Source organism: Dreissena polymorpha, chromosome 9, assembly GCF_020536995.1.
Source record: "Dreissena polymorpha isolate Duluth1 chromosome 9, UMN_Dpol_1.0, whole genome shotgun sequence".
Lineage (NCBI taxonomy): Eukaryota > Metazoa > Mollusca > Bivalvia > Myida > Dreissenidae > Dreissena > Dreissena polymorpha.
This window is the reverse complement of record NC_068363.1, coordinates 43632988-43646785: the sequence shown is the minus strand read 5'-3', so window position 1 is coordinate 43646785 and position 13798 is coordinate 43632988. Positions and strand designations below refer to the sequence as shown.

The following is a 13798-nucleotide window of genomic DNA, read 5'->3' as shown; positions in this document are numbered from 1 at the left end:
CTTAGTGCAAGACTTAAAAAAGTATGTTGTTTCGCTTGCGGTTGTTAAAGCTAAAACGGGGCTTCCCAGCTGGCACAGCTGCAGATATTCGGATTTGAATACCTAAACTTAGTCAGACCTTATTCTTAACCGTTGCGCGTTTTACGATATCGGATTTTAGGCGGGAATACAACTCAGTGAAACTATTCAATTTCTTATACAACATTAAGCATATTAACAGTTATTGAAATTAACAATATCAGCGACATCTTTTAAAAGACTAAACACCTTTTCAAGTATCGAATTTAACATGTCAATAAAATATATTAATACCAAAAAAGGCTTCATTTAATATTGTTCACATTAAACCTTTAAATGAAAGTGTCGCTTTAACCATTTTCCGTGTCTTATTTAGCCGCGAATCGTTTGCTAAAAACAGTTAACAAAAAGGGCTACACGTTCTAATTCCTAATGAAATACAAAAATAAGTATAACATAATTAATAACGTCCATAAACACACACGGCAAGATCAACGTTTTAATGGAAAACTAATATGACATTCCACGTAAATTATTATTTTCGTCTAAATCGAATACTATATATAGAGAAACAATGTATTTATAACCGACCAATGAGGTAACATTATGCAACTTTCAATTTACACAGTGCTATATGGCAACAATATGGAATTTGAACAGTGGTAGTGTTTTAAGGTCTGGACTATCATTACTTGTAAGTTTGTATAAACATTTTTCTAATGCAATTAGTAAAATAATGTTTATATTTTATGTTTAATAATTTATTGCATGATTATTCTGTGCTGTTATATGAATTTGATGCCGTTAAAGCTTCCGACATGAATTCATGTCGGAACGATGCTATTGCAAAATAACGTTAAACGATATGAGGTCGATGTAAATCGACCTCATATTTATAGGAGTACGTCACACCAGTACTGTCAGTACTTTGATTCTAAATTTACAGCGTATTACTTGTCATAATAAAACAACAATTAAATATAATTTATATGCATATAAAAATAAAAAAAACATTTTATTTGAATAGTTTTCCGTTTTTCTCATGTCGATCCGGTAAGAAAACGGCTGTTATGAAGCTTGCTCATAGATAGCCTCAGCTGCTTTGCTGCGCGCATGAATGTGTGTATTACAGAGATAATTTTTAGTCTATTTTGTGTGTATCAGAGTTTATTTACAGGTCTTACCGTCCTCTTCACGAGGTCTTTGAGGTTCGACCTGTTTTAGTCTATTTGCAACGCAAATAGGCTTTTGTAATACCGCATTTCAAAATCACAAGGGAAACGATTGTCTCTTTCCAAGCCTTCCCTGATTTTGGGCAGACGAAATTATATTTAATATAGTATTTCGTATTTCTTACATTTTTTATTTAAAAACTTTTTCTAACATTTTCTTTCAAGAACATTACTTACAACACTGTTAGTGAAATTTTCTAATTAAGTGAAATTTACGTGAAAAAAACTTACAAACTAAAACAAATTTCGTTCGTAGAACAATTCTACAAATATATTAGAAATATTGGGATTCCATTATTTCTATTTTTAGAAAATTACCATCTACAAGGCAAACATAAAAGAATTACGTCCCTTGAAAACAAAGGGAGACAATGATATTACTGCTTCATGCAAGATGGGGGCTTTTATTGCGTGACAATAGTCTTGTTCTTCATTAATTATCTTTTTGATAACCTTTTACATTTTCATTCAATCAATTAATCCTTTAACATTTACTTCAGCAGAAACTTCCATGTATCTTGCAAATAGACTTTCAACGCCATTGGCGCTCTGGTTACAGGTCTCGCTGCGTCTTCGCGAATGCGTCTGTTTGCTTTCATGCCCTTGTGACCTTAAAGGAGAGCTGGGTTAGGCGATAAAAACGAAGCACGCCGAGGAAGTTTTTCATTATTCAAAACAATTACATATTGTACACTCTTCCGCGAACTCTTTCTTGGCGCGGATGCTGGCTGAGTGGTTTGGTGAACAGTAGACTAGTACCGATTTTCAAAACACCACTATTAACCTTATTGCGAACAACAAATCAAAACGCTGAAGGCACTGGGGTTGTTCGCAATTTCATAATCTTACACGCAACTCATTTTTCAAAATTTATACCAAGTTTTAAATAGACACAAGCCATTCAAATTTATAATGGGTGTGTCTTAACGCACGGGTCGAGATGCGTGTGCACTGTTTCTCCTTCTATGTATGTGATAGAGATAACTTATACAAACTTACAACATGGCCCTTTTTGATTTTCTGAAAGCATAGAAAGTATGATGAAAATGGTGATGAGAACCAAATAAAAAGAAAATTTGCAATCAGCATTATATTAAATGAATATTTTGGAATATTGAATATCTATCACACTAAGAATATACTTTAATGATGGACATTCCTTGTACAAATCTTTTGATTTTTACACCATATACACATTCAAAATAAACAATAAGATAATTTATGGAAATAAAAAAATACATCTGCGATAATTTCTTTTTACTCACTTATTAGATAGTCCTAAAGATAGCCTTGTTGACCTTTGTGGTTATGCATTACTTGTTACCCTAGCGGTTCACATGGTGTCAACAAGTCTCTGACCTTAACATGGGTATAGAACACTAATGTGCTTTTTCGGCGTAGCTATTTTACCCAGCTTTTCCCCTTAAATGACCTTTACATAACGACAGCAGACACGCATGAATATATTCGAATATTTTATAGGCTGATACGAGAAAACAAACTCTGAACTTTTTGGCTACATCACTGTGTCTGTGCACAGCTTAAAGAATGTAGCACTGTTCAGTGCAAGGAATTCCGGGCTACTCTGCACGTTCAAACGTCACAAATTGTGGTCAAGTTACAATTACGCGTTAAAATCCATCTCCTCGTCATTGGCGTCGCCCTGGAGGGCGGCGACTAGTATGTAATGCAATTTTTTTCGCTTATGGGAGGAGAAGTTATTTTACGGATCAATGTATATATTTTTGTTTTAATAATATCTTGCATAGAGGTGATTTTTTGTGTAAATTAGTGTAAATAAGTACTGCATTTGTGCCTATTACATTTATTACAACATTTATTGCCAATGATGCATAGCTAATTGTTTTAATTAATAACTGATCAACACCTGATCACAGGGGAAAGATCACAGGGACTGGGCAAATACGCGAAACTTTCTGGTTTTGTATAAAAACAAATGATGTTTTGTATAAAAACAAAACATAATCAAAATATTTTTATTTTGTTGTTTTCGTAATTTGCTTATTTAGTGGAGAATCAATATAGTACGATATTTGACGACCTATCGCGCAAGCAAGTTTATTGGAAGGCGTAGTGGTACGAACAGGTACAATGTATTAGTTTATTAATAGACATATAATAACGATCGCTATACACAACTTCACCAAATAGCAGTACATAAGTGAATGTCAGCCGGTATAGCTCATTTGGGAGAGCGTTAGACTGTTAACTCAACAGTCATCTAAAGGCCCCCGGTTCAATCCCGGGTTCCGGCACGAACGGAACGGTTCGGCGGCTGATTTTTTTTCAGTTAATGGTTATTTGGGGGTTATAACACAACATCATAAATAATGGTTATTTGGGGGTTATAACACAAAATCATAGATAATGGTTATACCAGTATCTTTTTCTATTTTGTTTAAAATAATCGGCCAATATATTAATATTTACAGTAAAAAAATCGTTCCATGTAACTTCATTGAGTGCCTTTTACACTGAAATTCCCGACGCCCTTTGATGCTTTGCATCAATACTTATCTTGTTTATATATATTACACTCAGCCTGCGCATCTCTCAGTCTGGTCAGGAGATACATAATGTGACCATACCACCTTGAGTAATTTCATGCGAACAGCATCGCATCTAACTAGACAGCGGAAATGCACAGGCTGTGCTTAGGCTAAGCTGATCGAAACTCCATAAGACCCATTTTCCCATGACACGGCTATGATAGTGTGTGTGATTTAAATGTGTCGAAAGAAAACTGCGTGTATATCAAAGATTAACATACGATATATTTTGATGGTGAAGAAATACGCTCATAATAAGGCATGTGAGGACACATATGATGTGCACTCCCGTAGTATACTTACACCAACGTATGGTTTGACTATAATAACACACATTAGTTGTGGTGAATACGCGACTTACAAGTGAAAACAAACAAACAGGTAAAACTTTTGTTTTCAATTTGATTATTTAGAAACGCAAATTTGAAACTTCATTTCAAAGTCAGCATTCACGCCGACTTCCTTTTTCAAAGACATTTCTTGTAATATTTGGTTGTTTTTATATTCGGCTTTAGCGAATACAAAGCATTTTGTTGTCTATAGTATACCTATTGGTGACCTCATGTTCAACGTTTTGTAAATTGAGAACTGTGAAAATAAACAAAATTAACCTTATACAATTGCGTTGTTATCACATGTGCAATTGAGAATACATGAGATTTCGCCGCAACCTGTTGAGAACAAAATAACGTTTACCAGACATATCAAATTTAACCCCGCTGTAGAAGCAAGCACTATCAACGAGGTTACGCAACAGACGCGTGATATTGTATTGGACCGTGATATTGTATATATCCCACTTAGCCACTATACTTGTTGATCAGCAGTAGTTTTATTTTCCCGCATCTATTAATAGCCTCAGATTATGAATGACGTGTGCTGAGAAAAAAGTACCACGTGATTTAGATGCAGCAAATAATGGACTATTTTTATCATTCATAAACATTCTCTTCCTCGACACGTATAATACAAACATTGTTTATTGATTATTTTCTATTTACTCTCCGTTCAAAATTATTCCATTTAACACTGTATTCACATTATGTTTCCATTTGTGAATCAATATACTTGAACAACTCAAGCCTCTGGCATAAATTATGAAACTCTTTCTCGGCTCGGCGGCGCAGATGTGGCAGTTATCAGGTTTATTGTAGTTAAGAAAAATGGCTTGAAACGTGTGGTATTAACCTTATTTATAGGCAAGCGAACAACTAAAACCTATTCTCTCATAATATAACATTCGTTTCTGCGTATATAAGCCTATAAATTATATGATCAAAACTTTGTTTACTGCGTACATTAACGATGTAATAAGATTTCCAAAGGTCAACGTGCCATAAGTGCAAAATGAACAGTAAGATTTATACGTGTGTAATTTACATTAAAATGGTATTTATGAAATTAAACATTGAACCTGTTATTTTAGTTATATAATACAATTAGTATTGAATATTGTATTACAAACATAAATTGATCTATATACACGGTGTTTAATATTTATAACTATATAAGGATTATTTAAGGTCAATATTTTATTGGGTTTTCATAATCGACGCGCTACACACAGAAGCGGGAGTGCATTTCAATTATGATTTCAAACATGCGGAAAGAATTTAGTGGCATCTAGATTACCATCCTCAATTGATAAGTTCAGTTCACGCATCAGGTACAATTAATAATAGTTTCAAAGCAATTTTAAATTATCTGAACCATTTTACCATAGTTTTTTTTATCTACCTGATTTGTCTGTGTTCATGAGCGATGTATAAGGATTGTTGCAAATGTGTGCTTCATTGCAAAAAGTAAAAATGATTCGCAGTTAGGTGGGAGCATTCCAATCATTATAAAATAGTAGTTTGAAGTCAAATACGTGTAAATATATTATTGATCAATTAAATAATGGAACATAATGTACTTGATTGCTTGTTTTCACCAGCATTTTTTAACAGTAGATTGTAGTTATTACAAAAATGCGCATAAAGTTGCGCTTCAGATTTCGCATGCCAACGTTTATTTCCAAAAAGAAAAGGAATTTATAGAGCTACAATTATGAGATATACATTTAGATTAAACCGCCCATAAATTCTTTAAAGAACACAACACTTATTGAAAATAATAAAATCCATGTGTTATAAAAAACAAAAAATTACATAACATGACAAGGTTATGGCAAGTATTGAACAAGAATATTTCAGACGGAGTACTAAGGCAGTATTCGCTTTTAGACATCTTAGAATTACATTGGCCTTTAATATAAAATCTTTATTATACGAGCACAATCCTTTTTTTGTAGTGACAGCTGATACATTATCAAAATTCTAACTTTTTGGTCTTACTTACTGGGCAAACGATAAATGAAGCGTTTGGCTGTGTGAGCATTGATATGGCAAAATAAATGGATCTAAAAATCACTACACGAACATTTTACTGAACAAGATAAGTCGTCCCCTTACAAATTATATGTGATATTGCTCATACGCATGACCTTCTTGATGCTCCTGTGATAGTCTCGTTCAATAGTTGTCTAAACCAAGTATTTGTCATGTTTTATTATTTTCTATTTTTATACCACCATGGTTTTCTTTTTTTTCTTTCAACGCGTGTTGTGTATCATGTTCAGTTAGATTTCAATGTAGCACTCATTATTGTAGCACAACATTAAATATTCTACAGTGCTGTTGTCGCGTTATTATACTGGAGGGCATTTTTGTGGATCATCTTTCATTCAATGGTTATGTTTCACATTTCATTCAGATGCAAACTACATATTCATTTAATTTAGTGGCGATTAGCGTCACACATTGCCTAGCAACAATGACGATGAAGTTAAATTATATTGCGTTTTTGAACGTTAAGGGATATTTTGCGTCATAGTTTAAATACTTGTTGTATTTTATGTATTTTAAACCAGTTGAAACATGTTCACGGAAAAATGGTCTTAATTCATATGCATAAACTGTCGTCACAGATTAGCATGTGCAGGCCACACAAGCTTATCAAGGACGACATTTTCTGCCTTTATGGAAAATTTGTTTCAAGGAAGTTTCTTCTGGACGAAAATCCGGTCTAGGCGGAAAGTGCTGAAACGATAATTTATGTACCGGTACATTCAGTAATTTTCTTTTTTCCTGACCGCGTCTCATGCTTTCGCTTTCATTTATGCCTATTGTATGTACATGCTTTCGTGAGTGCTATTAAAGAAAAAGACGTAATATTTAAAAGTGACTAGCGATGTCATGGAAGTTGTCTCCGCCTTGTAATCAAGAGATCGTCGGTTCGATCCCCACTCGGGTAGCGTTCTTATAAGAAACACATGACTGGTTTTGTCGAGAAAATGCGCCCAATACAAACGAATATAAAAGGATTATGCTCAAACTAATTTTTGATAAACAAATAAATCTTTTTTACTACTTCAGGACACTTCAAATCAGACGACACCCGTTCTAGACGAAGGGAATTGCCATGCGGCGCTCAAACTCTTCGCTTCCTATAATTCACAGAAGGAGGAGAACGTGACTCCCGGGATGGCGTCCATTGAGGATCCGGACGTCTCTATGGCCGCCATCAACGTGTGCGACCTCAACGCCTGCGGTATAAAAGGGGGCTCGTTTTCCTTACCTCGCGATTCTTCGTTTGGACTTAGACCTCATGGGATAATGCGCTCGTTCACTGACGGCGCCGATATGCCTGATCTTGAAACAAAAAGACAAACGTTTTTTACCGACGGGCACCGAGTGTCATCTTTCGGAGGAATGCCGACGAGGGGTTCTCCGTCGAACGCCGGCGGTTTTGAAAGCTCAACGAGTCCACAAAACGCAAAACTGAACGCGTACGGACATTGCTACCCGGAAGTTAAGATAATAAATGAACATAATGTTGAACAGCAAATCATCGGCGCAACAGCGATTGAAATTAAGGACTTTGGACCGTATTTAACGTCGGAGGCTTCACCGGTAGACAGCGGGTATCCGTCCACAGTGAAGAGAAGCTCAAATCGTGGATCGATCGAAAGCCAGACTAGTCAACGGTCGCGGGCGTCGGCATCAACGAAACGGAAGCTGTTCGGCGCTAAGAGCTCCTCTTTTTATAACATAGGAAGTCTGGAACGATACCGGATGCCGGAAGTTGACGAGGCCAGACAATTGTCGGCTCCCGGAAGTAGCACCAATACGCGGCTGAGCTGGGACAGATGGGCGTCCGTTGAGTCTGAGAATTGCAAAACGTGCAGAAAATTGAATTCGATGTCCAAAAATAATGTCTCTTTTAATTCTCATCAAACCAGACGTCCAAAACTAAGACCGAGCCATTATTCTTACGACTGTCGCCGAAGGCATAAATATAGACGCCATAGAGCGAATTTATCCTGCAGCTGCTGTTTTGACAAACGACATAGTGTGAAATATAATCGAAGGAACTTCCCGTTAGCAACGGATTCATATACAAGCCGTTCGCACAGTTGCGCGCGCACAAGTTCGAGCACTGAAAGCGATTGCACGTATGACCTCTATCGCGGCGCTGTTTCCGACACGGAAAACATTTGTCGTAGACAGTTCGTGACTTCATCGCGTCGCAGCAGACAACAATCCGAACGATTGTTTGTAAAACCGCTAGACTATAAATCTAAAATGATGAACGCTTTTTTGGATGACGTTTGCAACGAAAGTCATTTCAGAGAGCGATTAAATTCGGACACAGCGTACAGCCGATTTAGCCATCCAATGGAAGGAATGTCGTCTTTAAAATTAGGTACTAGTCATAGGGAACATTCCAAGCGTAAATGTATTGCTAAACCGCCTTCTACGAAGGCAACTATGCATTTCGGCGATGAACTATTGCCAGAAGCACCGGGATCTTCTGTCGATCAAATGTACGGTAAAGCTAGAAACCATGGTGACGGCAAAAAAGCCAGCGATTCAGACGAGTCGAAGGCCAGTGCCGGTGGCGTGTCCGCCTACCAGACTCAGATCAAGGACCGGGACTCCGCCTATCAGACGATCAAGGACCGAGACTCCGCCTACCAGACTCAGCAACAGTCACTGGACCGATTTAAGGAGGACCGAATATTTCTGACTTCCGGTTCTTACCAGGATAAGAGCAGCAATGGCAACATGTACGTATCTTGATGCAGCCTGAAAACAACTCATTTATGTTGAATATTTTTGACCTACGTTTACTTGATTACATGACTACATATACGTAAATATAATACAAAAATAGGCATCCTTACTAACTTTGTAACGGGATTAGCTTTAGTGCTACAGTGAAATAATTGGGTTTTTAACGCTTAGATCTTTCAGAATGGTTTTGAATGACTAACCACTATGAAAATACTATCATTGAATACACGTGTTGTCTTATTTAGGGTTACCGGGGTAAACAGCTATTTGCATCCACGTATCGCTATTTGTCATGCCGAACCTTACGTGTTTTTTGTATTCCGATTGTTTGAACAAGCATGCTACGCTTGATCATATTTGCTCCAGTAATTTTACAGACATATATTTAGATATTGGCCTTATGATGCATATAGATGAGGATGTTTTTTTAATGGAACATCTTTATTAATTTCCGAATAAATCTGCGTAAAAGTTTATAAAGATAATTTGGTCGACCTTCACTTTCTAAGGGACTGGGCATAGAGACATTAATGGAAACAGATACATTTGCTTTCTTAATTATCATCAACAACAACAACGTTTATTCAGTAATGGAGCAATGTGGAAATCACGTTAACCTTAAATGTCTTAGCGGGTCGCAAAATTAGAACTCCCGCTAAGAAAATTCTCGGCGAGTACAGTCGAGATAAAGAGCGAATATAAATACGAAATAAACGGTAATCAATTTTCTGGAAAGTGAGTGGCATTTAAACAATTAATACAAGTAATAAAGGGTATTAAACGGCGGCAAAAAACCTGTCTAGACATGAACGTTGCCATTTTCTTTGGCGAGTGATTACCCATTCTGTTAATAGCCAATGCGCATCGGGAAAATACAAGCACGTACCGGTATATATTGGCTTCATTGACGACCGGACTTCTTGTATGCATTTTCAGAGCAGAAGAACGCGTGAAGCAACACCTGTATCAGGCGGCACTAAAATTGGCAATGATCCAAAACAAACCGAACGCATCCAAGGACAGTGCGGTTATTGTGTCAGAAGACGAACTGTCCACGGATGATAGTGAACACACCTGGTACGCATGGGCCCTATACAAGTTGTTGGTTGTGAACACCTCTGGTAGGCATGGGCCCTATACAAGTTGTTGGTTGTGAACACCTCTGGTAGGCATGGGCCCTATACAAGTTGTTTGTTGTGAACACACCTGGTAGGCATGGGGCCTATACAAGTTGTTTGTTGTGAACACACCTGGTAGGCATGGGCCCTATACAAGTGGTTTGTTGTGAACACACCTGGTAGGCATGGGCCCTATACAAGTTGTTGGTTGTGAACACCTCTGGTAGGCATGGGCCCTATACAAGTTGTTTGTTGTGAACACACCTGGTAGGCATGGGGCCTATACAAGTTGTTTGTTGTGAACACACCTGGTACGCATGGGCCCTATACAAGTGGTTTGTTGTGAACACACCTGGTAGGCATGGGCCCTATACAAGTTGTTTGTTGTGAACACACCTGGTAGGCATGGGCCCTATACAAGTTGTTTGTTGTGAACACACCTGGTAGGCATGGGCCCTATACAAGTGGTTTGTTGTGAACACACCTGGTAGGCATGTGCCCTATACAAGTTGTTTGTTGTGAACACACCTGGTAGGCATGGGCCCTATACAAGTGGTTTGTTGTGAACACACCTGGTAGGCATGGGCCCTATACAAGTTGTTTGTTGTGAACACACCTGGTAGGCATGGGGCCTATACAAGCTGTTTGTTGTGAACACACCTGGTACGCATGGGCCCTATACAAGTGGTTTGTTGTGAACACACCTGGTAGGCATGGGCCCTATACAAGTTGTTTGTTGTGAACACATCTGGTAGGCATGGGCCCTATACAAGTTGTTTGTTGTGAACACACCTCGTAGGCATGGGCCCTATACAAGTGGTTTGTTGTGAACACACCTGGTAGGCATGGGCCCTATACAAGTTTGTTCCCACTTCCGACTTACTCTCTTCATCTTTTCTATCATTAACTTTTTATTTTATTTTAGATAATGTTTACTACATTCGATCATTCTCACTATATGTACGTTAAAAATAAAGAAAAGAATAAAGAATTCAGGTTAAATACAGGTTTGAAATATTTATCTTATTTAATATGCTCATTTAAGTGGGAATTTACGTATATAACCTGAAAAGGTATGAGAAAAAATAAGCCGAAATTAAACCCGTATTTTTTTTATCAATATGCCTTAAATGTAGCATGTTGTTTAACAATGTTAAAGGGGATGTGTTCACTAATTTACGAATTTAATTTTTTTATAATGAAATATCACTTTAATATTAGTTAAACAGTTTTGGTAGAACATTATAGAACGGCAGTTCGTTCGATGTACCGGTACTCAGTTTAGTTTTAATTTCAAGGTTATGAATAGCTCTCAAGTAGGGTGCATATTGCTATTCGTACAAATGTTTAAACGGTATTCATTTAAACCGTACTCAGTATACTTTATATTAGAATGTTGGGCAAGTATTTCTATACATCATAACACACTATTATGACTACATCATATGGCCTAACGTATACATGTAAACTTGAGTAAAATGAACCGATAATTTTATAATTAAAATAAAATAATGAATGTTTCATTACACACTTATTTGCTCAAGTCATTTGACAAATACTTGGAAAACAGCAATCAAAAGTATTTCAGCGGACGCGAAATCATGACGTTATAAACAAACTTCTTCTGCATATATTTTCAGTGCACAAAAATCGGCTGTCGGTCGACGGACAAGCCTCGGTCTGATGTTCCAGCTAGCGGAAATGACGCTGTCACAAGTAAAGGAGGAGCTATCCGGCGTCTCAAAGGACTCCGACAGCTATCCGACACCCAACAACGAGCCTACTTCTTCACACATGACGTCACTCAACCCCAGTGCAAAGACTTTTGACAGCCATCTAACGGCAAACAACGAGTCTGCTTCTATACATATGACGCAACTGAACCCCAGTGCAAAGACTTTTGATATAATGTCAATGGCGCTTGAAGAGACGCTAGTGTGACGTCAAAACAAACTTGCCAACGAACATATGACGTCATTGAACCCCAATGCAAAGACTGTAGACATGACGCCTATGGCGCTGGAATAGATCGTGCCTAAATACGTTTTCTGGTCCTGAACCCCGAAGCAAACACTATGGGCATGACGTCCATGGCGCTGAATGAGACCTTTGTGTGACGTCACTTACTTTAGTTTTGTTAGAAATATTACACAATTTAGTTCATTTCATGAATGAACTAGCAATCACTTCCAATAATTGAACGTGTCTTAGTCCTTGCAAAACACGAAGAATGTATGTTCTGATGTTTAACGTTTAGTTCAATGAGGATTGTCAAGTCTATGAGCGTTATAAATGTTTGTTATCACCAAGGCCTTTTAAGGCTCAAATAATGTGATTGAGTGCAACACATGAAGATTAGAATTTCTTGAACAATCCTATCAGATTTGCTGAAGTGAAGAAAATTTCAAGAAATTGATTTCCCAAAAAGTATATCATTGGTCAATGCTTAATTAGTTTTTATGTTGATGTTTGAAATAACACAATTATTTAATCACATTACCAATATAACTAAATGTACAAAGATATCCATTTAAATAAAATGAAGAACGGAAAAATAGTTTAATCATTTGTGATTGCACTCAGTTTCAGTAACACAGTCGTCTCCCTTGCTGGATATCCAATCACTTCTCGGGCTGTTAGCAAATATTTTACTGGGTCCGAGCATAGTCGTTAAAGAGACGCGTTCACAGAGTGAAACAATGACAATTAAACAAGACATGTATTACACAGATGTGTATTCATCATATTAAAATAAGCGGATTATAGAAGCACTCTTGACTCATTATAAAAACAACAGGGCCATGATGACCCTTTAGTGATCACCTGCGGGATTTGATCCCATGACCTACTTTGTTTATTCGCGTGGCCCTGATTAAAATATGTGCTTATGGTCATAGCAAACATGCAGACTACGTTATTGATTAACAAGTGACACAAATTATTTGATAGGGTTTTCTACGATTTTACTTGGTGACCTAGTATTTGACCACACATGACATAGATACGAATTTAGCGAAGATATTCTTGAGATAAACAATGTGAAAAAGTTTTAGTTAAACTAAGTCAACAATAAGTTATTTATAGTGCCAAAAAGTTTTTCTAAGATTTGATCTGATGAACTTGTTGTTATTTTTGATAACCAGATTCAAGCGTGGCCTCGATATTGTTAACACAAGCAATGGTTAAGTTTCACCAGGATGAAGGCATGCACCTGTTTAAAAATCCCATAGTGGTAGAAGGGTTTTTCTAAGATATGACCTTATGATAAAGTGTTTGACCCCCAGTTGTCCAGATTCGAACTTGGTCTTGATGTTGTCAATATAAACATTTTGACCGAGTATCATCAAGATTGAACGAAACTGCTGCAACCAGAGTGGTAACGAGCTTAAAGCTGACGACGCACATTCATGACACACGACGAAAAACGCCGGACATAGACTTATCACAGTGAGCAACTCGTTTTAAAGTGAGCTAAAATGTTTGTGGAAAACCTTCAATCGAAAATAGTTAAATTATTTAGCTTGTTCATACTTTCCATCAATAAATACGTGTACTTGGATATTATAATACGCGTCTAAATACTAAAGCCTAAATACTAAAGAAGTCGCACGCTATGATTGTCTCAAAATCTCGGCATTGCAATCTGGTGATTTCAACTTTAAGTATCATTATACTTACTTTTTATTATAAAAGATAGAATAATTGTGTAAATGAACATTATGAAAACGCAATTTTAATCGAAT

The 13798-nt window shown here is 37.0% G+C and overlaps 1 protein-coding gene and 1 non-coding gene across 2 annotated transcripts in view; both read left to right on the top strand.

The window, feature by feature from the left end:
* The window catches only part of LOC127845577 (uncharacterized), a 48121-nt gene extending 35319 nt beyond the window's left edge, over positions 1-12802 (top strand). Inside the window, exons 9-11 of the mRNA XM_052376593.1 lie at positions 7237-8930; positions 9874-10014; positions 11696-12802. Of these exons, the coding sequence (XP_052232553.1) occupies positions 7237-8930; positions 9874-10014; positions 11696-11996 (2136 nt within the window). The 3' untranslated portion in view covers positions 11997-12802. The remainder of the gene's footprint in view (positions 1-7236; positions 8931-9873; positions 10015-11695) is intronic.
* Positions 3443-3526, top strand: Trnan-guu (transfer RNA asparagine (anticodon GUU)). The gene is given in 2 exon segments: positions 3443-3479; positions 3491-3526. It is a non-coding gene; the product is annotated as a tRNA-Asn (tRNA).
* Positions 12803-13798: the final 996 nt, after the last annotated feature.